The following is a 27653-nucleotide window of genomic DNA, read 5'->3' as shown; positions in this document are numbered from 1 at the left end:
GTTAAACAGCGAATTCAAGTGATCAATCCGAATATGGGCGAAACTCACACGCAAAATTTCACAGAGCAACAGTAAATGTGACCACACCTTCAATCAATCGCAAGCTTCCTTTGGTCAACCTGGGGTGCATTTCCCCAAAGCATCGTTAGCCAACTAAATATCATTGAACTCTATTGGTAAAGACAAAACATGCAACCATAGCTGCTCTTGGAAAACACACCACAGATTAATCAGAAGGACCATTTTTCTGCTGGAGGACATGGCTATGCTGGCTTACCTCCATGAGATGCACCAAACCAGCATGAGGCAATCCAGACCAGCATGAAAGTCTAAGCTGGTCTTTCAAACAGAAATTATAGGCTTTCTTGCTTAAAACAACAGATTGACTCACTTTTGGTGTAATAACTTTTTTGATCTGTAAGTGAAAACCTCCAAGGTAGTGTGGCCTGGCTTCTGCTACTTTAGCCTCCTCTGCAGATGAGTATCTCACAAAGCCCATACCCTTTGGCCATTGTGATGACTTATCCATTTTGAACTGTTCATTGAAAAAAGTTCTCAAATTACAAGAGGAATAAAAGAGGACAGTAAAGATCATCAAACGTATGAGGTCTACTATAGTAAGTACTATACAGACAACCATATGTTGCTCATTTTGGCAACCCCCCACTGGATCAAATATGGACAAACTCAGCACTAGGTTGACATACTTAGATTATATTGCATCTAAGTATGTCAACCTAGTGCTGAGTTTGTCCATTTTTAACTTACCATATTAATTGACAATATATATATATATATATATATATATATATATATATATATATATATATATATATATATATAACTCACCTATTTTAACATTTGCTAAAGAAAAGGTTACAAGCAGGACAATTAATTTGGTCTGTTTTACTAAAGCAACATAATTCACCCCACCAAATATCTAAATGAGACAGAAGTTGATTTAAAGTCAGCATTAACATTAACATCCCATATAACATATATCTGCCCCCTTTAAAAAGTTTTCACTGATAAAAGTACTTACTACACATTCTGTAATTGTCCCAAAGGTTTTAAAGTAGTTGTGAAACTCCCACTCTGTCAAATGTGGATTCAAATCTGTAACAACAACCCCATGGTCCTAAGAAAGTAGACAAGACATAAATCAAATCACAAACAAATCACATCCATCCATTCATTCTCTAGGGTCTGTCTAGGGTCACAGGGATTCTGGAGCCTATCGCAGCATCTCAGGCATAACCTCAAATTCAGTCTTTGCCTATAAAACAAAATTGAAAGCCAGTAGGAATTAAAGGCACTGTAACTGACAAGCTGCACGGATTTGGCCGTCCTAAATGATTAAACCTGTCTAAAGCATCTAGCAACTGCAAAACAAATGGGATTGTGTTTTGTTTCTTTGACAAGCCAATCAGATGACTTTGTGCCTCTTTCTACCACACAATCATTTTGCACATTCAAGCAATGATATGTTTTGTTTCATTCTATTATGATGGGACATTTTCACCCAGATTTCTGTTGAACTCTTTAAAAGATGCAATTAAAAGCCATTCAAATTAAGAATTTATTTGAAATAATTAATTATATTTATGTATTTGGAATTAAATGACCCTGAAAAATCAATTCATGCATGGCAGGAAAGTTAATTTCTGACATTGTAACAATTAGTCAGCTTACCCATTCACCAGGTAATTGAAATACTTCAAAGTCATCTGGTAGTTGGAGGTATAAACGCTGTGAAGGTTCCATTGTTGAATAAACTCTACATTGGGGGAAAAAAAATGCAGGATTTACGTTGACAAATTTTCACACACACACAAAAAATCACAAGCAGTTACAAAGAGACAAGTTACAAATTGTATTAAATGTAAAATTTTAAGGCTAAAATACAAGATGAAAAGAAACACACTGCAGTGCTCATACCTTTCTCAGGTAACTGAATGACTGCTGAATGACACTTGATATGATGAGATGTTGGGAGCCAAATGAGGCAAAAATGCTTCTTACAGTTCTTTTATGAGGATGTCAAACAGATAAAAGAAACTCCTCCCACACAGAATGCAGAACGTCATGGGATTCTGAGTTCTGGTCAGCAGCATGTGACCACAAATCTTCAGATTTCAGTCTGACAGGTTCAGATAAAATCTGTAGCCCTACATATCACATACTGTACATTACAATGTCTTTTTCCAATGGAAATAGGCCTACATCAATAAAAACAAGGAGTTATGTTTAATCTGCTGATCGCTATCACAAAATCATGAAATGCTGAATTTTACAAATCTGACAGGTATTTCGCAGAGTTGTGCGTGATATCAAAAATAGCAATTAAAAATAACAGCAGTTATTCACAATTAATTGCTATTTACAGATTGTCACGATTGGTTGTTGTGAGTAAACAACATAAGACTCAAAGTGTAGAGGGAATGAACACATACTGAAGGAAAACTGTGGTTTAATAAGCAGGAAGCAAACAAAGGGAAACTAATCAGATAATCTGACAACAGTTGACTAAAATTAGACTGCGAAAAACTAGGTCAGACCACACACAGCATACCTTTAACACATAAATATTGCATTTATTGATTGATTTCAAATGATCAAACCACAGCAGTTAGATAAACTGAAGTCAATCTCATCTTTAACATGTCGCACTATACAACCATTCTCTAAATATCTTCAACCATACACACATATAGCTCTTTAGCAGTTCCAATAAAGAACTGACAGACAAAAACATTTCAACAAGCAAAAATAAACTTTTTCATTTACATAAAAATAATAATAATTATTATTATTATATGACTAAATGACAGTAACAGTACTAAATATCAGTAGCATTTGTCTCCAAAAAAGCAGCTGTTGTCCGAGTTCTTTAAAAGATGCACCGGTTTCTCAAGTATGGTTTTTTTTTTTTGAAGGGTTAACATTCTTGCATTCTTCCGGATCCATTTCTGTAGAATTCAGCCTTCCTGGATAAAACTAGTAATCAGCAGGTGACGAGTTCATGGAAAAACAACCCTGTTCACAAGAAGGAAATCAACCACTGCAAGCTGAAAGGTGTGGAATTTGCCTTCATCTGTCAAACATTAATTTATCTGCACATCAGACATTCTGAATGCACACAACAAAGTAAAGTATTTGTAGTTAAAGTGAAAGACTGAAAGCTCACCTTACTTCAGTGCACCTGCCTCATTGAGGGCCTGCAGTTTAGCTATAAGGAACTTCTTATCTTCTCCCTCCTAATAAGACAGATGAGATGATAGCAAGAAATCAATAGGCTGTCAAAACCAGATTTGTCATGCTTATGAAGGCATTACTGATCCCAAACCATGTGTGTTAGACACTTGATGACACCTCAAATCACACATGCTTGTTGAGAATAGTGGGACCTTGTAAACCAACTGGCTTAAAAACTTGCTTAAAAAAAAAAACCTGCCAAAGGTTTTCCTTTAGGGCATAGACAATTGGATATGCTCAGATAATAAAACATTGCACCTATGGATAGTCCCCGTGAACCACATATGTGGTTAGGTTTGAGTGTGTGATATGTAAAATTTAGTTGGGATGCTACTCTTGCTGAATCAACCACATTATGTTTATTTTATGGGCAAAACAATATTTTCTCCTCACCTACAAACTATGTCATCTGTTGGAACGCCACTCTCTCGTGAACTTAAAGTGGACGCAAGAGCTTACGGCAGTGGTGTATAAAATATCTGAAAGTCATACTCAAATAAAAGTACAAGTTTCTTACCACAAAATGACTTTGGTAGAAGCTGAAGTCACCGTTTAAAATATTACTTGAGTAAAAGTCTTAATACAAAAAGTACAGTACAAAAGTACAAACGTATTTTTTTAAATCTTAAATGTACTGAGGTATTGAAAGTAAAAGTAAATGCAAAATGGAAAAGAAGCAGATAAATAAATAAAATTGTTCACATACACAGCTTAAGTAGCAAGATTGTCTTCAGTTTTAACTATTTCTTCCACTGTATATTTTTGGATAAGAATAAGAAGCACTTCTTCCAGTACTTAAGTGTCTTTCATCCTGACATAAGAAAACATTTCTGGAATCTGCATCTGAAATAGCATGTATTTACACAGTCTATGTATCTTAGAGGGTAGATAGATTCATTTAAACTACAGATACAGAAGTATAAATGAGCCTAATGTTTTTTTTTTTTTTACATAAAATGTTGAATGCTGCAAAAACAAGCAATATTATGTCTAAAATGTTAGTCATTTATGGCTTTAATGAACTTTTATGAAATTATTATTTAATGTGTTCATGCATCTGCAGAAAAACAGTACTCTTTGCATTATATAGATTAAGTTAATTAGGCATACATTAAATTATATAAATATAAAAAGAACACAGAATAATTTTTGCCATCTACAATTTAGAATGCCTTGAATATTTAGTTTTAATAGAGTAATAAATTAATGTGCGTGCACTCTGCGTGTGATTTGGTGAAATAGCCTAATTAATAACTTCAAATTGCACATCATTACAACACCTACTATATTATAGCAGACGATGATGTATTGCACACCCCTGACTTGAGTGAGAAATGATATCATCCACAGTTGTGGCGACGCGCACTTGTTTGCAAGTGAGCAAAAGCATTTTTTTAGGAGTCTAACTTGCAAATGCCAGACTACTGATTTGTTAAACATGCTTTCCTGCATTTTTCTGACTATTTCGTAGTAAGTAACAAATATACTTAGGAGAAATGTATCGGAGTAAAAGTATACTTTTTAATTAGGAAATGTAGTGGAGTAATAGTAAAAGTTGGCTGAAATATAAAACTCAAGTAAAGTACAAATACTTAAAGGGATAGTTCACCCAAAAATGAAAATTATGTAATTATTGACTCACCCTCAAACAGTACACTGACTGAACTGCTGTGAAGAGAGAACTGAAGATGAACACCGAGCCGAGCCAGATAACGAACAAAAGATTGACTCGTTCTCGAGTCAAGAACCGGTAGCATCGGTTTTCGGATCACCAGTAGTGATGGGAAGTTTGGTTCTTTTCAGCGAACCAGTTCTTTCGGACAGTTCGATTCAATAAACCGGTTGAAAAAAAAATGGTTTGCCAGTTCTTTTGCGCTCGACGTAATGACATCATTGGCGATGATTGCCCTTGATTCAAGCCTTCGGTTTACCCTCGCTCAAAACATTAGCACATAATCAGTTCAGAATCAATCACCAAAAGAATCAGTTCGGTTCAGACGCCCTGTCAGTCAGTCGGCTTCACGCTGAATCACACATGCGCAGTATCATCAGCTCCTCGGTTCTCGAATCAGCTTAAGTCATTTGTGGATTAATGCGTATTGGAGACGTGAACCGTTTCAAATGCTTCAGTTTGATTTGGTGAACTGTTTACAAAAGATCCGGTTAGATGGAGTAATTCGTTCGCGAATCGGATATCACTACACTGTGTTGTGAACGTGCTCACAACAGACCAGGAAGAGAAGACAATGCTGAATAAAGTCGTAGTTTTTGCTATTTTTGGACCAAAATGTATTTTTGATGCTTCAAAAAAATCTAACGGACCCTCTGATGTCACATGGACTACTTTGATGATGTTTTTCTTACCTTTCTGGACATGGACAGTAGACCGTACACACAGTTTCAATGGAGGGACTGAGCTCTCGGACTAAATCTAAAATATATTAAACTGTGTTCCGAAGATGAATGGAGGTCTTACGGGTTTGGAACGATATGAGGGTCAATTATGACATAATTTTCCTTTTTGGGTGAACTATACCTTTAAGTACTATAATTAAGTATTTTTACTTCGTTACATTACACGACTGGCTTATGGTTTATACATTTTTATATATTATGGATTTTTTTTTTTTTACACAAATGCATCACTTCACAGCATATATTAGCTCCCCGGAGGCGTGTGGAGTATTTTTTTATGATGGATGGGTGCACTTTTTGGGCTTCAAATCTCAACCACCATTCACTGCTATTATTAAGCTGGGAGGAGCCAGAACATTTTTAAATGTAACTCCGACTGCATTCGTCTGAAAGAGGAAAGTCATATACGACTAGGATGGCTTGAGGGTGAGTAAATCATGGGGTAATTTTCATTTATTGCTTTAAGTTCATATTTACGTTCTTTGCCACAAGACTCATAATACTTACATTGTCTATTTGTTCTTGTAACTTAGCAATGATCCTCTTTTGGCCATCCAAAACTTGCATGTGAATGTATATACTGGCACTGCAAAGAGACAGAGATGACTGTTAAAATGACCCATATCCATACTGCACCCAAACAGACCCACGGGCGAGGAGTACTTACAGCAACAGGCCTGCAGTGATGAAGAGGAACAAAGGGTTGTCCACCAGGTTATTATAAGCCCAGCTGAGCCAAAACATACTGGGTTTTGACTTGCCCAGGTTCTTGATCCACTCCTTGCCTAAGCGAAGCATGCTGGGGAGGTTACTGAAGGGCCCACAATCTAATGAGGGCGTGACCCTAAAAGAACAACACACTTGCACTTTAATGACTTTATGTACAGTAACTGCCATGATTTGCTTTGTCAAGAAAAACTTGCAGTATGAATGAGCGTGTGTGCATGTGAAATTTCCTATGGAGGACAAAACCTGATGAAACATCTTTTGTGTTCCACTCAAAAAATAAATAAATTTGGAACAATAAGAGAATTATTTTTAAGACAGCTATTTCTCTAACTGTCCCATCAAATTGGCTTTTTTTTTATTATTGTGATAGACCACCTTGTAGAGAGGAAGTTCTGGGTGTGTATTAACACATTATTTATTTCAGTATATGTATATGAAGAGACAAACCTCCACATTGCATAAATGACACATGCAAGGGCCCCAGTGAAGGAGGGGAAAAACAGGAGTTTAATGAAGAATGCGCTCATCTGAGTGGCCCTCCAGTGTTTCCTGGGTGGTTGAAAGTTCATCATCAAACTCGTCTATATAAGGGGGGTGACAAACAGGAAGGTAATTGACCTTGGATGATATAAATTAACATCTGTAGTGATATATTATAGCGTTAAAGACACAATTTCTTTGTCTACAGTACATTGCAGCAAAAAGAACAGTTCTCAGGTGTGAAATTTCTGACATCATTACAACCCTGTATTGTTTTTTTTTTTTTTGTATTATTTGCTGTTACATATTTCCAAACTGTATGATGAAAGGTTAAGGAAGGGTATACTCTCCCAGATCACCCTTGGATGGACAACCTTGTACCTTATCCATCCCCAAAAAGGTGCATATTAGTACACTGAAGTTGTAATATAGTAATATGTGACCTTACTATAAGGGTAGATATGGTAGAAAATGGTTAATGCTGTTACTTTAAGGGTAAAGTTTTTTTGCTATTTTTTTTTTCTCAAAGTAAAAAAAAAAAAAAGGAATAAAGGAAATAAAGGAAGCTCATACTGTATAACTTGCTATATTCCAAGTCTTTGGAGCCATACAATAGCTTTGTGTTTTAATTCATCTTCTTAAAATTTCCACATTGCTTGGAAGGTTGTGGGTTCAGTTCCCAGGAAGAACATATACTGGTAAAAAAAAATGCATATCCTGAATGCATTGTAAGTAGCTTTGGATGAAAGCGTCTGCTAAATGCATAAATGTTTTGCACCAGGTTTGATGCCATTGATTCATTAATGTCATATGGCATGACAAGTTTGAAAAATGTGATGCAAGTAAACAACTTATATGTTTCAGTTGCTTCTCACAAAGCTGTTGTATTTCTTCACAAAACCTGAAATACATAATCCACTTTTAGTCTTTTTTATGTTTGACAGTATTCCAGATTTGCCATTTGCTATCCTAAGCACATACTGTACCTTCAGCAAATATCTTCTTTTTATGCTCTAAGAACAACATCATGGTGATTAAATGGTAACCGCATTTCATTTTGGGGGGGAACTACATTTTCACCTTCAATCCAATAAAGCCTAAAAAAAGGATTAAGAAGATCTTGACCTTTTTGAAGTAGAACAGTAGAAACAGTTTCCCAATTTGAACTGCAGGCAACAGCGGTGAAAACAGCACGCCAAACCTACAAAGAGAAAACGAAAAATACTGTTAGGGAGATGCTGTCAGAAAACAATGTGATGTGTCTTCATGAGGAGGAGATGACAGTACCACACAAGCATTTGACCGTAGATGAGCTCCAGAACATCCCGTGCGATGTCAAACTCCAGTTTCCTTCTTCTTAATGTGATGTTTCTTATACACAGCCTGAAGGTGCAGAAAGAGTCAACACATCCCTGTTAAACATCACTGCTATCATATGGAAACATGAGAACTTACCCCCACAGAAACTCTGCCAAGATGATGTACGACATCGCAAACAGCAGATCCATTAAAACCAAACGGTAAAGCTCCTGACCAACCAATGTCTCCCAACACTGCAAGTTAGCACGAATGAAAAAACAAGCTTTCATTTCATATTCAACTAATAAGCTCCTATAGAAGATATTTCTTTTTAAAGGAGTGTTTTTAATTATTTGTAATTAAGTTATATTATTATCATACAACTTTTAAGGATTGGGTGCTTAATATTGTTTTGTTGTTATTGTAATAACATACTGTCTATGTATATATATATATATATATATATATATATATATATGTGTGTGTGTGCGTGTATAAAAGTTCGGGTTTTGTGTTTTTGGTCACCTCTCGAGTATTTTGTCCATTGTTGTTGCCAGAAATGGTCTTGAGCCAGTAGTAACACAACGCACTAAAAATGCAACCCTTCAACAACAGGTTCCTGTGAAAGAAGAAACCAAAAGGTCTTTGATGTGCATGCAGTGACTCGGAAATTTGATTCTATTGATAACAAACAGTCTTATGTTAAAACAAACTGGGGAAATTCATGGGTAATTCTAAAATAAAACCAGGAAATGCAAAAATATGCTATTGTTATTAGTGCTATATATTTAAATTGAAAACAAAAATGTGCAAAAGGATGGAAATTAGCATTTTCTTTTAAATCCAATTTCAAAAGCATGTGAAAAGAATCTTGTATTCTGTATTCGTGCTATTACATTATCAAGGAATACATATTTGAATAACTTTTTGGTCACACTTGATTTTAAGGTCCAATTCTCGCTATTAACAAACCATTGCCACAATAATCTCTTAATTTGTGTTATATTGCTTATATTGTGTTATACTGCTTGTGTTATATTTACACAAAATTATTAAATTATTTAACACAATGGTTTGGTTGGATAACTTTCGTGCTATTAAAACAGACAAACAATTTGTCTGAAGGTTTGGAGTAGTTCTCAAGATAAGAGTCATGCTAAATTAACATGTCACGCTGGTGAGCAGGAAATATTTAGCATTCAAAGGCAATCAAATGAAGCATGTTAAACTTGCTTCCTGCTGCACTAAAAAGGAAACAGAGCTTCGCTCACAGCAGAATTAGACAGGAAGTGAATATATAAGTGAACAGATGGTAAGAAAAAAAAAATAATAATAATAAAGAGCTTCCCTGACCTTGCAATGGACACATAAATCCGAGTGCTTGGGGAGCCGTAATGCTCTACTCTGGATAACATGTCGAAGAAACCAGGCAGTAGATGACTGATGCAAGACACGACCAAAGGCAGTTTCAGCAAATCAACAGCTTTCTGAAGAGAGTTCGCCAACATATGACAAAGACATAAACACACAATATATCAAATCATGTATTCTATTTTAATTCTAAAGGAAGGACAAAGAAACAAGAATTTTCAGAAATGCATAAACAATTCTAGAAAGAATAATAATAAAAAAAAGCATACAGTAGTGGCCAAAATTATTAGAAGACTAGTATTTTCATCAGCTAAAAAAATTTGTAATAAGTCAGTTATTTATATCTTTTGCTGTAGTGTGTCAGTAGGAAATGTCAGTTTAGACAAACACTCATTGTGCCATTAATTGTAATAGTCCAGTGTGATTTAGAAGGTGTCTGAAAACAGCCGGTGCTCCACACGGAGATCTGGGCCCGTATTCACAAAATATCTTAAGGCTAAAGTAGCTCATAACTCTCCAATTTAGGAAAAAAAAATCGTTAAATTAATGGGCGTGTCAATCCTAAATTTAGGACTCCGAAAGTTTTGCTCCAAGAGTATTTCACAAAGCATTTTAGCATTAAAAGTAGCTCCTACATCTGTGAAACATTAGGATTAGTGAATAGGACCCCTAAGTTGCTAAGACCAAACCTAAAACTATTCCTAAAATGGCTGTTGCTGGCAATCTGCCTCGGAACGTAAACATTTTAGAGACATTTGATGATACTGTGCTTTTAAAAAGGTATCGACTTTGGTTTTGGAGGTTATCCCAACTTCAAAATTTACTTTGATTATCTGTTATACATACAGCATACAGGCTGACAATTAGCTGAACACACACAAACACACATACATTATATATATATATATATATATATATATATATATATATATATATATATATATATATATATATATATATATATATATTGTATGTATACACATGTATTTTAAAACCTTTATTACTTCTCTCTATTCCTTAGCAAAGGTTTGTCTCAGCAGTTTTGTGAATAGGTTTTAAAAGAAAACTCTTAGCTAAAAACTTTTACTTCTGTTTAAGCGAACTCTTTGTGGTTAGATAAAATGTTTTGTGAATATAGGCCCTGAAAACTAAAACACAATGACAACAGACTCATAGTTTTATACAAGTAAGGCAATAGTCCATCAGACAATGTTTTCTAGATGTGGAGTCTACTGTGTTCTGATGAAATCGGAAGAAAACTGTCAACCATGCAATGCGGATGTTGAAAATAAAGTTGTTTGCATTAATTGTAATGAGGCAGCAAAAATAACTGGTGTGAGAACTGAACAGGATGTGACTGGTATTTTCTATCATGAACGGTGTAATATCTTAAGTGTTAAGCATCCTGTTGCCCTTTCAACACTATGACCAGACCCTTACCTTTTTACTGTCCTGTTCAAGGTAAGGGTGAAAGTAGTAAACTGCCAGCATGCAAACAGCTATGCAAAACAGGCAAATGGTCCATACAAGAAAGTGTAGACTCAACCAGCCAAAAGTTGAATGCAAGTTCCTCTTCTGTTTTTTGCAGCTGATCTCAGACAGCATCTCCTAAAACAAAAATGGAATCACTCAAATCTAAGCTTCTTTGTAAAAGTTGACAAAATATGCTTGCAATGTTATGTATAAGTGTCATTTCTGCTTCACTATTGTCATCAAACACAACTATGCCTTATGCAGTGGTTTTGGAGGAAGTATTTTAACAACAGAATGCTATTCCATCATTAATGAGTAACACAAGAACAAATGAGTAACGCAATATTAACATTCTAACTGACGAGAAACAAGGTTTTGGAAAGTAATTCCTTCTGATGGATTTGATAACACTTGAGTCATTATTAATAACCATGATATTGACTTTAGAATACTGTTCTAAATGGCTATCCATTCCTTTAGAAGGATGTAGTACTATGATACTTACAAAAGCTTATCATAGAGTACAGAATAATCTCACCATTCATAATGGTTAAGAGTTTTATAAAAAAAAGTAAACTGTGGTAGGAGACACACAAAACCATACATTTCTGTGAGGTACATCCAAATAAATAAATCACTATAAGTTACAATGTTTTGGCATTTGGGGTTGGGTTCACGACACAAAATGTTACAGTCTTTACGATGCTCTTGTGATTCAGTGAGAAGTGTGGACTTAAACTGACAACTCTTCATTTAAGTAGTGATTATGTGTAAAAATTAAATGAATACAAATAAAGGCCACAATATACTTCAAACAAAATCAACAGATATTACATAATTTTGAACAAAATCAGGCAGAAGCGAAGTTTGTTTTGAGTTTTTAGAGCAATTTGAAACAGCTCACCAAAGCAAACTTTCTGGGGGAGTTAGTTTTGGCTCCTAAACACCTTTGAGATAGCATTGGTACGTGGCGATTGGTGGGTGTGTTCTGGAACTCCACCTTCGTTGAAGTTATTTTTTTTCTCTCTTTTACTTTCTCACTCATCCGAGGTCAGGTGGCAGGGGAATAACATCTCTAAGTCACTAGCAACATAAATACACTGTGTCGAATAGCTGACCTGCCACAAATATATCCGCACCTGTACGATCCCTCAAGGAGAGACTTCAAAGGTTCAGAGAAAGCATTTAATTCCTAGAAAGAAATCGCAATGAAGCTTGCAGCCGATGACTCTGGATTACGCAAAAGTGACGTAGAGAAACATCAGATGCAAGTTTTCCAAAGTCACGAATTAATAAATGGAAAGAGTTTTGATATAAGGTAGCAAGTACCAAATACATGTGTTTCAAATAAATGTTACAACATACTGCTGTTGTCGTTGTTCTTTCAATGAGCGAATTTAAAAGGTATAAAATAAATGAAATGCTAAAATAACATACAATAATAAAACTTTGTATATCAAATCATGACACCACATAAAATATTAAAAGGTTTAATCCAGTTTAATAAAATAAATGAACACTTATAAAATAAAGTAACAAACGGGATTGTGTTATTGTGTTATCCTATATTTTTTCCACATCATACTATGGTTTTCAGACTATGAGCCATTGAAATTTAAAGACTGATTATGGGAATGGAATGGTTCTTTTGTATTGCAAACATGATACTTGACTCTGAACTGCTGCTAATCATTATTCTTTTGTCTACAATATTCTGACCATTGGTACCTGTCTCACACCTAGATACAAGTTGATACACCATCATTGTTTCTTTATTGTGATTAAGACATACACGCAAGTGCTTCGACACGTTTATATTAACCTACATCCCGCATCATGGGGGTGTCGGAATGTTAAAAAAAAGTATACCATCACTCAGCTTTTTCAAACTTCTTTTTGCCGACATGCAAATAACGAAAATGTGAGTATATCGGGGCCTTAAGAGTATCAGAGCAATGCCAGAAAATGGACAGGATTAGTACTGAAAACTGAATTAAAAAGGACATAGTCAGTAAACAGCTCCATAAAAGGGAGGATAAAATGTACTCATTATTAACAACTTAAAGTAATCATAAGTCTGCTATTGATTATGTAAGTGATGATAAATAAATGTTAATGTAGCCTAATGGTTAAAGTGTCATTTTTTTTCTACTGTAGTTAGTTTCCTTCCAAAAGGAAATTGTCCACTAGGGGTCACATTGGGGAACAATAGTGTGACTGGTGTCTGAATCATAAACACGACAGTAACATTGGCCGGTGTCAGCCTGGGATGTTATTAACTGGCACGACCGCAGTATTGTAAAGGGTGCCAGGAGAACACGTCATCATCTTCTTCATCTTCAAGGACTGTTTTTTTTTTTTTGAAGTGTGAATTTCTGGTAAGAATGATTCATTTTCTTTACCATGGTGAGCACTAGTAAGGCATTTACTGTAAGAAGTGTGTGGATGATGACACACATGATCTTTGTGTCTTTTGTTTGGGCAAAGAGCACCACATGATGTCCTCGAAGGGGCAGCTTGCTTGCACTGTGAGCTTTTTTTCTATGAAAAAGCTCAGCTCTCGTTTGTCTCTCTTTTCAAGAAAAGAGGGACAGCCATTGGCTCCCTGTGGTTCCCTCTGCTTGTGGAAGAATCTATTTTCTTCCTGAATTCTCAGATTCCAGCATACTGATTATGCAACATTGAGGGAATGCATAAGAATGGTCATGAGAAGATGTCCCCTGTTGAAGAGATGCTGGCCCTGTATCTATCTATGGGGGAGACATCTTCACTTAAGGCTCCCTTCCTGCCATCCTAAACCATTCAGAAAACAGTTAGTTTGAATGGCAGGTCATATGTGGCAGCAGGTCAGGCTACAGCCTCGTTGTAACTATGGTGGTGCTTCAGGCTTATTAGGCTGATCTGTTGACAGACCTGGATAAAGGCCAGGGTCTATCAACTGATAAGGTGGCTGAGTTGTGTTCCACCCATAGACTGTATAAAAACATGGACGTAGTGTCCGTGACGTCACCCATAGACTCCTGAAGAGCGTTTTTGAAGCTCAAAATGTGCAGAGCAGTCCATCACCATTTTGTCAGCGCATCACCGCGTCACCGCGTGGCTCTCTCGGACAACGAAAATGGGCAAAAAGGCAAGAGCTGGTTACTGAAGCAACGCCCACCTAGAGCGACGGCACTGTCAGCAGCGGCAATCCAACTGTCACTCAAGTGGCCATGCCCTTAATTATGCAGAGATTTAAGGCTTGATATAATTTAAATGGATGAGTTAGAAAAAAATTCACCCCCCTCACAGATGTCATGAAGATCAAAATTAGCTATATAGACCAAAATAATTTTTTGAACCAGGATGCCAAAAAAAAAAAATTGTTGTAAAGTTGGGCATTTTAACTTGGGGAGTCTATGGGACTAACTCCCTTTTGCAGCACGCCTAAAGCGTCCAGTCAATGAATTGCAGTTTTAGCCACTTCCTTATTGGCGTCACGAGAGAGAGAGCGGGAGGATGCCGCTCGTTTACAACACAGATCCTGCTCTCGGTGCCACTAAGCAGGCCACCACTGCCATTGCCAGATCCCATGTTTCTTACGGAGAGACATCTGTGGGTGAATCTGGTGGATATTGAAAAAATCAAGATGGCGCCGCCGGTCGCTGTCCAGGTCGCTCCGCTTAGATTATGTTTTTATTTACTTTTTTACCTACTTTTGCTTTCTCTTTTTACACACATTACCTCTGCACTGATCATATACAACAAAGAAACACTTTTGGACATTGGACACTGCTTCACTGACCTGTTTCAGGACACTTTATGCTCCAACCCATCGTGGCCATCTGAGATTCTCCGGAACGCAGAGATTAACAATGGCCACCTGAATAACCACCCCGAGGCGACGGATCAAGAAACACGGCGAGAAACGTGCTGGGATTCGCAACAGGAAAAGAGCACACAGCCCTCCTTTACCGAGCATTGCCAATGTCCAGTCTCTAGAGAATAAGATGGACGATCTTAGAGCCAGAATAAGTTTCCAACGGGACATTAGGGACTGTAACATCCTTTGTTTGTCTGAAACGTGGCTCACGCCCTTGGTCCCAGACGCTGCTGTAACACCGTCTGAAAACTTCTCTGTTTTACGGATGGACAGGACAGCCGAGGCCGGCAAATCCAAAGGCAGAGGAGTGTGTTTCATGATTAACAAGAAATGGTGTGACCCCAGGAATATCTCCACTCTGTCGTGCTCCTGCTCGCCTCATCTGGAACATTTATCCATTATTTGCTGCCCATTCTATCTGCCTCGGGAGTTTTCATCGATCATCATAACTGCTGTTTACATCCCTCCACAAGCAGACACCGGCTTGGCTTTGTCTGAACTTCACGATGTGCTCAGCGGCAACATCAACAAACATCCTGACGCTGCTATTATCATTGCTGAGGACTTTAACAAAGCCAAACTCTCTAAATTTTTATCAGCATGTATCCTGTCCAACCAGAGGACCAAATACACTGGATCATTGCTACACTCAGTTTAAGAATGCCTACAGAGCTCGCTCACTACAGGCTTTCAGCAAATCGGACCATGCCGCCATTTTCCTCACACCGGAATATAAACAAAGGCTCGTTCAAGATCCCCCGGTGCAGAGGGTGGTGTAGCATTAAGCTTTGTAAACACGCTAGCTGAACAAGCTACGGATACAATAACTATAAGGACATTCTCAAATCAGAAACCGTGGGTGGACAGATCAATTCGTGCAGCAGTAAACAAACGCACTGCTGCTTACAACACCGGTCTTCTGTCGGGAAACATGAGCGAGTACAAAGCATCGTGCTAAGCTCTCCGACGCGCAGTAAGAGCCGCCAAACATAGATACAGGGAACGCATAGAGTCACATTTCCAGCTAAATGACTCCCGACGCAAGTGGCAAGGACTAAGGACCATCTGTGCCTTTGGACATAAATCCTCTGCAGAGGTGAGAGCAGATTCGTCGCTGGCTGATGAGCTAAACACTTTCTACGGCCGCTTTGAAAGCAATCTAAGCAATGCAAGTCTGCCAATCAGCGCGACAGGAAGCAGCAGTCAGATCAGCGATCATCATGCGATCACCGTGTCGGAGGACGAGGTTCAGAGGGCACTAAAGCGAGTGAATGTAAGGAAAGCAGCCGGACATGATGGGATTTCTGGCCGTGTTCTGCAGTCCTGCGCTGATCAGCTCGCTGGTTTGTTTACATCCATTTTTAATGAGTCTCTTGCTACATCGGTGGTTCACACCTCATTCAAAAAACCTGTCATCATCCCTGTGCCTAAGAACAATAAACCCTCTTGTCTGAATGACTATCGTCCAGTTGCCCTCACATCAATTGTCATGAAGGTCTTTGAGGGACTGGTTAAAAACGTCATCTGCTCCTCCATACCGGATACTTTGGACCCTCTTCAGTTTGCCTATCGCCCAAACAGCTCCACTGATGATGCAATCTCTCACATACAGCACTCTTCTCTCACACACATTGACAACAATAACAGGAACTACGTTAGGCTGCTATTTATTGACTATAGCTCAGCTTTTAATACTATAGTCCCCTTAAAGCTAGTTTCTAAACTCATAGACCTCGGCCTGAATTCTTTACTCTGCACCTGGATTCTTGATTTCCTCACCGGCAGACCTCAAGTGGTGAAAGTAGGCCAGTACACCTCCAACTCCATCCCCCTGAACGTAGGAGCCCAAAGGGCTGTGTCCTGAGTCCCCTGCTCTGCTCTCTCTACACACATTACTGTGTATCTTCCCAGAGCTCCACATCTATAATCAAATTTGCTGATGATACGGTGGTTCTGGCCCTCATTCACAACAATAATGAGACCGCATACTTGGATAAGGTAAATAAATAAAAATCATGGTGCCAGGACAACTGTCGCTCTCTGAATGTGAGCAAAACTAAAGAACTGATTGTGGACTTCAGGAAGAGACAGCAGCAGCCCTATACTCCTCTTATAATCAGCGGGACCCCTGTGGAGAGGGTGAGCAGCTTCAAGTACCTTGGTGTAAATATCTCGGAGGACCTGACTTGGACTACTCACATTCAAACACAGGCGAATAAAGCCAGGCAAAGACTGTACCATCTGCGACAGCTGAGGAAATTCAGGGTCTCACCAGCAATCCTGAAAAACTTTCTATTCTGGGGCTATAGAAAGTGTATTGACTCAGTGTATCTCAGTGTGGTATGGGAACAGCTCCAGTCAAGACTGCAAAGCCTTGCAGAGAGTTGTGCGCTTAGCTGAGCGCATTTCAGAGTCTGCTCTCCACTCTCTGCAGGACATCTACCTCAAACGCTGCAGAAGTAGAGCTGCTAAAATCATCAAAGACTCCACCCACCCCAGTAACCATCTTTTCACTTTGCTGTCATCTGGTAAGCGCTTCCGTAGCCTGATGGCAAAAACCGAGAGACTCAGGAGGAGTTTCTTCCCCCAGGCCATCAGGCTCCTAAACTCAAAACCAGCCTCTTAACATCCTCATGCCTCCACTTAATGTACACTTTATCAGTAAGATATTCATCATTCACTACCTCAAATTGACATACTGACAGTGTCACCCTGTTTGCACATTTGCTTCTTGTACATTCCTGTGTATCTTAATATTTAAGACTACAGTTTACTTTCATGCACATTATTTTGCATTCTATATTTCATTCTACAATATACATCTTTTTATATTTTATTCTTATATTTTTATTGTTTACTTTTATTTAATTCTTACAGTTATATTTATGTATATTTTCATCTGTGTTGTTTTCTTTAATAATTGCACTGTCCATGGAGTGGACCTGACTCACATTTCACTGCTGGTTATATATGCTATATATAATTTTGTATGTGACGAATAAAAATCTTGAATCTTGAATCAATTGGGTCAAAAGAGGAGGGCTTTCTTCTTGATGCACCAGTTTCCCCTTCTGAGCTGTTCGACGGTGGTTGAAGATGTTTACGGAGGCCAAAACTTGGTCAGCTGCCTTTAAATCCTTCATTTCACAAAGGGTCTAGGTCTGAGTCCAAAAATCAAAGCGATCTATGCGATCTAGTTGCTCCCTTGACATGGCTGTGCTTCTCCAACTTCGGGCGGGACACTTTGAGCTTGTCGGTCCTGGGCAGACTGGGTGAGTCCTCCTCTCGACTCGAAAGTTAGGTCCTCTACCCTGGGTTGTTGGTCACTTCGGTCAAGCTGGGTTCCTCTCTCTCCTTGTTAGGGGTTGAACCCTCCACTCTTGAGCTCTTTGGCAGTGACATCAGGTAGCTGGGCCGCTTGCTGCTTCCATGATAAGCTGCCTCTATTTAGGTCAAGCCAGGCATTGCTCCCCTCACGTCAGATGTTGTCTTTGAGCCTGCTGCTCCAACTGCAGGCTCAACTGCAGTTTTTGTGTACCTCTTTCCTTGGGTCCATCACTCATTTGAGTTGCGGCCTCAGGTTGTTAGGCCTCTCTTCCCTCGTTCACTTGCCATGCTTTGGACGTAAGCTTCATATGAAGAAGTGGATGACATGTTCTCCCAGAGTCCTTTTATACTGTGGTTGCGCTGGGTGATGACGTAACAGGCTGTTTCCAGCAAATGTAATTGTCATGTTTATATGTATGCTTCAGACACTGTTCACATGAATGCATTCCCCAATGTGACCCCTAGAGGACACAGTTCAAAGTTCCCTTCTCAGGGAACCATGGTTACATAAGTAACCTGAGACATTACGGATTAGATTAAACTATCATAGTTTATAAAACATATAAAACTATATAACTCAAAACTCCTTGTATGAGTGTGTGCATATATATAGCTTATTCAATTTAGAATTTTTAGTGTGCATCGTGGTGTGAAATCAAAGAACTGTGTCTGCAAGACACTGGCGGAGTGAACGATACTTGAGAGAGTTGTGAGAGAGGGCACAGGCACAGATCCAGCTATTATTAGCTTATTTGGCCTTGTCTTTTTAACACTATAGAAAGTTAATAAAATAAAAAGTGCCATTAGACGGCACTGCATCACATACAGGAATGCTGCTGTAATGGAAATCACAACATGGGCTCAGGGATACTTCCAGAAAACATTGTCGGTGAACACAATCCACCATGCCATTTGTCATTGCCTGCTAGAACTCTAGAACTAGGTCAAAAAATAAGCCATATGTAAACATGATCCAGAAGCACAGGCATTTTCTAGGGGCCAAGGCTCATTTAAAATGGACTGTGGCTAAGTGGAAAACTGTTTTGTGGTCAGACGAATCAAAATTTGAAGTTCTTTTTGGAAAACTGGGACGCCATGTCATCCGGACTAAAGAGCACAAGGATAACCCAAGTTGTTATCAGCGCTCAGTTCAGAAACCTGCATCTCTGATGGTATGGGGTTGTATGAGTGCCTGTGACATGGCAGCTTACACATCTGTAAAGGCACCATCAATATTGAAAGGTATATCCAAGTTCTAGAACAGTATATGCTCCCATCCAGACATAGTCTCTTTCAGGGAAGACCTTGCATCTTCCATCATGACAATTCCAGACTACATACTGCATCAATTATCTGATTTTAATGTGCAAACATATATGTGCAAATATAGCAACATTTTTGTGCATGGCATTTTTCATTGCAATTATTACTTCTCTGGGGCATAAATTAGTTTTAACATGAAAAGTAATACTGACACAAACCTTCAGCTGAATGCAGATGTTCACCGACTGCAGCTTAACAGACCGTTTCTTGCTGACTTTAAAATCCCAAGAGCAGAAAACCTTTAAAGCTAGGTTACCAGTAGTCTTGAATATGTGAGAACTCTTTCCAAATGATTTAGATATACTGAAATGATGAACAAAATTTCACTTAATCACAAAGCAAGCTAATGATGTGAATTTGAATTAGCATAATGTATAAGGAAAGCAGACAAACCTGTAAACAAGCATCACAAATGTGATAAACATGCCTGTTCCAATAGTAAAAATATACGCCAGTGATATGTTATAATTTTCTGAACACGGTTTCATTTCCGATTTACAGCTGTTATTGGTGGCATAGTGGCCATAAAACATCACAGAGTCTGTGAGAATGCCCTGTTGTGGAACAAAAAAACATAGCATTCAGAGTCCAAGTAATATAAATGTGGGCCGTCTTAAAGGGTTAGTTCACCCAAAAATCTAAATTATGTCATTAATAACTCACCCTCATGTCGTTCCAAACCCGTGAGACCTCCGTTTATCTTCGGAACACAGTTTAAGATATTTTAGATTTAGTCTGAGAGCTCTCAGTCCCTCCATACAACTGTGTGTATGGTATACTGTCCATGTCCAGAAAGGTAAGAAAAACATCATCAAAGTAGTCCATGTGACATCAGAGGGTCAGTTAGAATTTTTTGAAGCATCGAAAATACATTTTGGTTCAAAAATAGCAAAAACTACGACTTTATTCAGCATTGTCTTCTCTTCCGTGTCTGTTGTGAGAGAGTTCAAAACAAAGCAGTTTGTGATATAAGTTTCGCGAATGAATCATTCGATGTAACCCGATCTTTTTGAACCAGTTCACCAAATCAAACTGAATCATTTTAAATAGTTCACGTCTCCAATACGCATTAATCCACAAATGACTTAAGCTGTTAACTTTTTTAATGTGGCTGACACTCCCTCTGAGTTCAAACAAACCAATATCCCGGAGTAATTCATTTACTCAAACAGTACACTGACTGAACTGCTGTGAAGAGACAACTGAAGATAAACACCGAGCCGAGCCAGATAATGACTCATTCATGAGTCAAGAACCAGTTGCATCGGTTTTTGGATCACCAGTAGTTATTTCAGACAGTGCGATTTAATAAACCGGTTGAAGAAAACGGTTCACCGGTTCTTTTGCGCTCGACGTAATGACGTCATTGGCGATGATTGCCCTTGATTCAAGCCTTCGGTTTACCTGGGCTCATAACATTAGCACAGAATCAGTTCAGAATCAATCACCAAAAGAATCAGTTCGGTTCAGACGCTCTGTGTGTCGGTCTGCTTCACGCTGAATCACACATGTGCAATATCATCAGCTCCTCGGTTCTCGAATCGGACGCGTCTGACAGAAACGGTTCTTGACTCGAGAACGAGTCAATCTTTTGTTAGTTATCTGGCTCGTCTCAGTGTTCATCTTCAGTTCTCTCTTCACAGCAGTTCAGTCAGTGTACTGTTTGAATAAAATAAATTACTCCGGGATATTGGTTTGTTTTAATTCAGAGGGAGTGTCTGCCACATTAAAAAAATTAACTTGTGTAAAAGTAATTTGTGGATTAATGCGTATTGGAGACGCAAACTGTTTAAAACCATTCAGTTCGATTTGGTGAACTGGTTCAGAAAGATCAGGTAACATCGAATAATTCATTCGTGAACTGGATATGACAAACTGCTTTGTTTTGAACTCTCTCACAACAGACACGGAAGAGAAGACAATGCTGAATAAAGTCGTTGTTTTTGCTATTTTTGGACCAAAATGTATTTTTGATGCTTCAAAAAATTCTAACTGACCCTCTGATGTCACATGGACTACTTTGATGATGTTTTTCGTACCTTTCTGGACATGGACAGTATACTGTACACACAGTTTCAATGGAGGGACTGAGAGCTCTCGGACTAAATCTAAAATATCTTAATCTGTGTTCCGAAGATAAATGGAGGTCTCATGGGTTTGGAACGACTTGAGTTGTTAATTACATAATTTAGATTTTTGGGTGACTTATCCTTTTAAATTTCCAGGAACTGGAAAACCTAATATAAAGCACCAACTTTTTTCAATATACAAATATTACCATGCCAGTAAGCATCCAGAGGTCAGCTGTGGCTTCAGGTTTGTATTGTGAGGATGAAGGATTTGAGATTTGTGGTAGAACCAGGAAAAGGCCTGTGATGAGGAAGAGGAGGATGTTGAAATGTAATAGTCTTCTGAGGAAGATGAAATAGGATAGAATCCCAGTGCCAAAGTGGGCGCTGATCTTTTTAAGCACTCCCTGCCAGAGCTGTATGGATTTCTGCTGGGAGACCCTTCCGTAGATGCCACCACACAAAACCTATGCAGCAACAACAAGTATCCATACAGGTTAATGAATCAAAAACTGTTGATTTCAGTATTTAACTCTACTCAGAAAATCTGAAATATTCAAAAATGCCACTTTCAATGTTTATTTGTATGAACAGGGTACAAACTGGTGTCCCCCTACTTTGTTAAAGCAATGAATGATACATGTGTTAATGTTGTTAATTTTAATGTTGCTGTACAAGAAGACATTCACCTTCAAGAACCAAGCTTTAAACCGATGGCAGCACTGGACTCTGTTAGCAGAGAGAGGCTGTCCAGCATCCCATAAGACAAACCAAGCTCTAAAAAGACACATTTAGATAGGATACAAATAAATTAACCATTTAGACACAAAGAACAAATTAATTATTGCACTATATTTAAAGATGTAATTGTGCTGTCTAAAAGTGAGTATTACACTGTATTCTGTACCTGATCTGGCGCTTCTCCGAAACACTAAGGGGCATTTCACGCAACACCTGCACACATTCACCAGCAGACAAACCTTGTAGTTTGTTTAACAGGTCTTCATTTTGAGTCACTAGAACCAGAACACAGAAACAAAGTGTTAGAGGTCCACTTTTAATCTTAATTAAGATTCTTTTCTCCATATCTTTCTGTAAACAGCCCGTTTCTTGTTGCTGTGCCTTTAAGACTTTTATGTAAATAAGTGTGAAGTTAAATTAGAGAAGGATACAACAAGTGGTTGTTGCAGTCTAGTTTCAGTAAACTTTCTTTGTCACTGAGGAGGAAGTTCTGAATGATTTATGTTTCACAGTACATCAAATGCTCTTATCTTTAAAGATTGAGAAAAATTGGATTCCTCATGATATGAGTCATGTTCTCTTCAAATAGTTGGCACTGAGAATGTTTTAATGCTGCAAACCATTATACTGGCAGTCTGGCTGCCCTCTGAAGACATCCTGGTCTGTGGTGCAGTGAGCGGTAGACACAATGCTAAGAGGTCGTCTTCTTCGTGTCTCGGTGGATCGGGAGAACGCAGTCGACTGATTAAATCCTCAGAAAAGGCAAAGCAAAAATGATCATACATTGACATTTTGCACTAGAAACTGGAGTTAATAAATGTGTTCTATGGAGAAGTCTCTGCTCTTCTGTATCTCAATGTGCAATAGCTATAATATAACTACAAGTATCTACAAATACCGTAAAATATGATGGACTACATTGGAATTGCATTTGAAAAAAAAAAAATTGAGTTTCAGGTTTCAGAAATTGTGTTGCAAGTAAAGATTTTGTGTGGAAGCAATTGAAAAAAAAATGATAATAAAAAGTAACACTAAAAGACACAGGTCAGAGGACATTTCTAGAACTTAATTGTATCGAATGAGAACTTGAACTCATGTTACACTACTCTTGTAAAAAAAAAAAAAAATTAAAAAGTGTGCATAAATGTACTGAATGTGCACTTCTGTACTTCAAATCCTAAAAGTATATACTTAAAAAATTAATTGCAGATTAAATAATATTGTGTAATTAAATGTATTTAAAGTAACAACATTGAATAGAAATTACATTAAATAATATTTTAGTTGACCAAAAATGCTTTCCAGTACATTCAGCAGTACACTTTTTCAATATTTCAAAGACAGAACTATACACAAGAGACATAATAATTATTGAGATTGAAATTGAGATAAATGAGTAAATAAGCTTTCCATTGGTGTATGGTTTGTTATGATGTGACAATATTTGGGTGAGATACAACTGGAATCCGACAGTGCAAAAAAAATCCAAACATTGAGAAAATCACCTTTAAACTTTTAAACTTCACTTCGTCCAAATGAAGTCCTTCGCAATGCATATTACTAATCAAGAATGAAGTTTTGATATATTTACGGTTTTAAAATTTACAAAATATCTTCATGGAACATGATCTTTACTTAATATCCGTTTTTGGCATAAAAATCATTTTGACCCATACAATGTATTTGTGGCTATTGCTACAAATATGCTTGTGCAATTTAAGACTGGTTTTGTGGTCCAGGGTCACATATAGAGATGTAATTGAGTCCTGCTTTAGTGGGTCCAAAAGTACTTTTTAGTTTAACTAAATGCATTTAATATAATTTTAAACTATAACACATTTTCATAAAATTGTAAATAACTTGTCCAAAAACATTAGATTCAGGTTACACTTGTGAATGTGTGACATGACATACAGCCATGTATGGTGACCCTTACTCAGAATTAGTGCTCTGCATTTAACCCATCCAAAGTGCACACACACAGCAGTGAACACACACACACACACCGTGAGCACACACCCGGAGCAGTGGGCAGCCATTTATGCTGCAGCGCACGGGGAGCAGTTGCGGTTCGGTGCCTTGCTCAAGGGCACCTAAGTCATGGTATTGATGGCTGTAGACTCAAACCCACAACCCTAGAGTTAGAAGTCAAACTCTCTAACGATTAGGCCACAACTTCCCCACTTATTTCCGGAATCCATATTCTTTTTAAAGGTATGCTAAAAGTGTGCTCTTTTGCATAAAGGGTTTGTTTGCATATACTATTATTTTGTTGTCTGATGCAATGAAAATCATATATTTTCTTTTTGACATATTTTAGTGAAACAGCTATGATTTTATTAAGTGTGCAAATCTATATGAAAAAAACAGCATCAGAACATTTTCTTACTGATAGAGCGGCTAGGCATGGAAGACAGGACCCTCTGGGTTGAAGAGGACCAGCTGTTCCTTTGCAGGGCATTCGTTTGTTTGGGCTCATGGTAATGCTGAGCTTCTAAGTCTTCTCGATTTGTTTCTGTCAGATCAACTACAAACAGAAAAAAAGTTAGAAGTTAAAGTTAAAGCGGTCATATGATGCGATTTCATTTTTTTCCTTCCTCTTTGGAGGGTTACAAGCTCTTGGTGCATGAAGATCTGCAAAGTTGCAAAGACTGAAGTCTCAAACCCACAGAGATATTCTTTATGAAAGTTAAGAGTCAACCACTGCCACCTAATACGGCTCGTTCTAACACACCCCCACATGTCTATGTCACGATGTGGGAAGATTTGCATAACGCCTCACAAATTTCACGCAAAGAAAGTAGGTGTAACTTTTATTCTCGATGTTCCCACCGGTACCATGTTGTGGAGAAGCTGTGTGTTTCATGTGAAAGTGAAGCTACTTTGTTTGGTCTTCCAAAAGAGGACACAACTTGAAATAAGTGGTTAAGTTGTATTTACAACACTGTTTCAGAAAAGTTCAACCCACATATTCAGATGTTGCCACGCAGTTTGCGGAGGACAAGAACTGTTTCCTGTGAGAGTAGCCTACAATGTCTGTTTCTATGAAGTGAGGCAATTCCAACTTTGCAAGAACAGTCTGGTGCTTCTGACTCAAAGTCTGTAAGTACGTTTACATATTTAAAGGATTTGCCACTGATGATTCAAATGTGAGTTTTGAGCAGTGTAGTGTAACTTAGAGCTTGTTGTTTGTTGTTTCTCCGATCACAAGTGCAGACATGGTTTTATGTAGCGTGATATGCAATGCTTAAAAAGACAGTATAAGTCTTTATAATCATTAATTATTAGTAACAAAAGCCTTGTTTGTAATGTTTTTTATTGGTTAAGTCTCGTTGCATCGGGGCACACGGCATCACAGTATGTTAAGTTGCATAACATTTCCGTCACACGCTTGAGTCACAATTCACTGGATAGCTGACCAATCAGAGCACATCAAACTTTTCAGAACAATGAGCTTTGTAAAAATCAACAGAAAGTTTCAGAAAGGCAGGGCATAGAGGAGCAACAATAATGTACATTATGTGGAAAATAATATTTTTTGAACTTTAAACCACATAAACACATTGCATTACACCAAATACACAAAATAATGTTCTTTTTAACAGTAATAAGTTAATAAGTTATTTCTTCCCTATGGGATTTACATCAGGCTGTATATGCTGTGTAGTACTCACATTTCACTGCTCTGTGTGGTCTCCTAATAGCCTTGAGCTCAATCTGTTCCTGGTCTTCATCTTCACTGGAAGTCCACTCCATGTCTAGAGCGGTGTAAGCAATAGGTGCTAAGCCATAACAGAAATGAATAATCATAATAAAAGTCAATATTTGCCTGAGATTTATTTTTCAGAGCATTTTAACTTATATAAACCCCATAAATCTACAACTAAAACAAAAAGCATCTTTCATTTGTCAAAATCAACATCGTAAGATGCCATAACATAATTAACATTCTCTAAAGATATATATTAAATACTTTACATTCTTTACATCAAACTACTCTTGTAAAAAAAAAAGAAGAAATGTTGTTGTTAACTTAAGTATATTTTAGAAAACTGTACTTACAGATATTATAATATTAATGCAATAAAAGTGTGCTTGGATGACCATGAGACTAAAGTTCACTCTGTAATAATGTCAAATTACACGTTTTAATTTAAAACACATTTGAAATGACTGTTTTAGGAAAATTTGGTCATGCTTTAAAGAAGTACACTTATTTTGATGTGTTGACTTGCATAGTAACACGCATGTAAAGTACCTGATTATAATGTAACAGTAGTGTTTTATTTGATGTTAAAATGTAAAGTTAAATATGCTAATAAATAAAATGGCATTAAAGAATGTTAAAGCTTAGCCTAAATGCCTTTGTATATTCATTTACCTGCCTTTAATATAAATTGAAACTATAATAAAACTATAAATTCAGTTCAAGATTAAGTACTTTCATTTAAAGTATATTATTTTCATAGTACGTACTTTTATAAAGCATTAAAGTATACTATCACAAGAGAACTAATTTGAGTTGTTCTATTATCACACCTCCGATGTTCATTCAACAACACTCATCTTAAACAGCAAAAGCAGATTTCGCAGCTGTTCTGATAAAGTAGCACCAATTGCGATACTCACCTAAACAGCAGCGAAGTTTCCAGCACAGTCTAAGAAAAAAATACACGATTCAAAGTTTTCATACGAGTAAAAAGTGACTGGTACTTCAACAGTACCCATTCTGCGAATAAGCAGAAACATTTTCACAGTTGACAGACTTCATACAGAGTGACAAACCACAGGCAAGAGGAAGAAACAAGAACGAGCTGACACCTTACCATTTTTTATTTTTTTTCTTTATTATTATTTGGGTTGGTACTATTATCACAAACAACTGTATATAGGAAGACAGGTATTTTACATTACAGTGTGGTATGTGAAATTGTAAACAGAGGCCTTAACATGATACAGACAGCTCAGCCTTAATCTGAAAATGTAAGCTATAACAGACTTAGTCATACGTTACAGACCTCATGGTCGTGTGACCCGTGTCAAATTTGCATCACACCTTTTGACAACACAATAGATAGTTATACACAACATCAATTTGAGTTTGGTACATGCATCTTAAATAATTTTCTACTGAATGTAATCCTCTGTGTCTGTCCCCATCTACACTGATACAAAGATGCAGCAAGTTCTGTAGTGATGCACTTTTGTGCATCTGTTTCTCGTTTGATCATATTAACAAACTTCAGTTTGTGAGATGTTTGGATTGAAAAGTGTGCTTATGCTATCTATTTAAATTTATTTTTAAAATT

The 27653-nt window shown here is 37.5% G+C and overlaps 1 protein-coding gene across 1 annotated transcript; it reads right to left on the bottom strand.

Moving 5' to 3' along the window:
- Nucleotides 1-404: 404 nt before the first annotated feature.
- LOC132140966 (transmembrane channel-like protein 6) lies at nt 405-26457 on the bottom strand. The gene is made up of 23 exons (XM_059550086.1): nt 26407-26457; nt 26019-26126; nt 24734-24871; nt 22965-23096; nt 22511-22619; nt 22293-22380; nt 21813-22070; nt 19928-20088; nt 19693-19837; nt 10990-11157; nt 9532-9665; nt 8704-8797; nt 8335-8432; nt 8167-8262; nt 8005-8080; nt 6847-6980; nt 6338-6514; nt 6178-6256; nt 3188-3257; nt 1939-2168; nt 1693-1777; nt 1043-1138; nt 405-535 (listed from the first exon to the last, which is right to left on the bottom strand). The coding sequence occupies exons 2-19, from the start codon at nt 26098-26100 to the stop codon at nt 3189-3191; spliced, it is 2238 nt and encodes a 745-aa protein (XP_059406069.1). The 5' UTR covers nt 26101-26126; nt 26407-26457; the 3' UTR covers nt 405-535; nt 1043-1138; nt 1693-1777; nt 1939-2168; nt 3188.
- Nucleotides 26458-27653: the final 1196 nt, after the last annotated feature.

Source organism: Carassius carassius, chromosome 1, assembly GCF_963082965.1.
Source record: "Carassius carassius chromosome 1, fCarCar2.1, whole genome shotgun sequence".
Lineage (NCBI taxonomy): Eukaryota > Metazoa > Chordata > Actinopteri > Cypriniformes > Cyprinidae > Carassius > Carassius carassius.
Note: the sequence above shows the minus strand (reverse complement) of the source record. Positions and strands in the feature narration are given on the sequence as shown.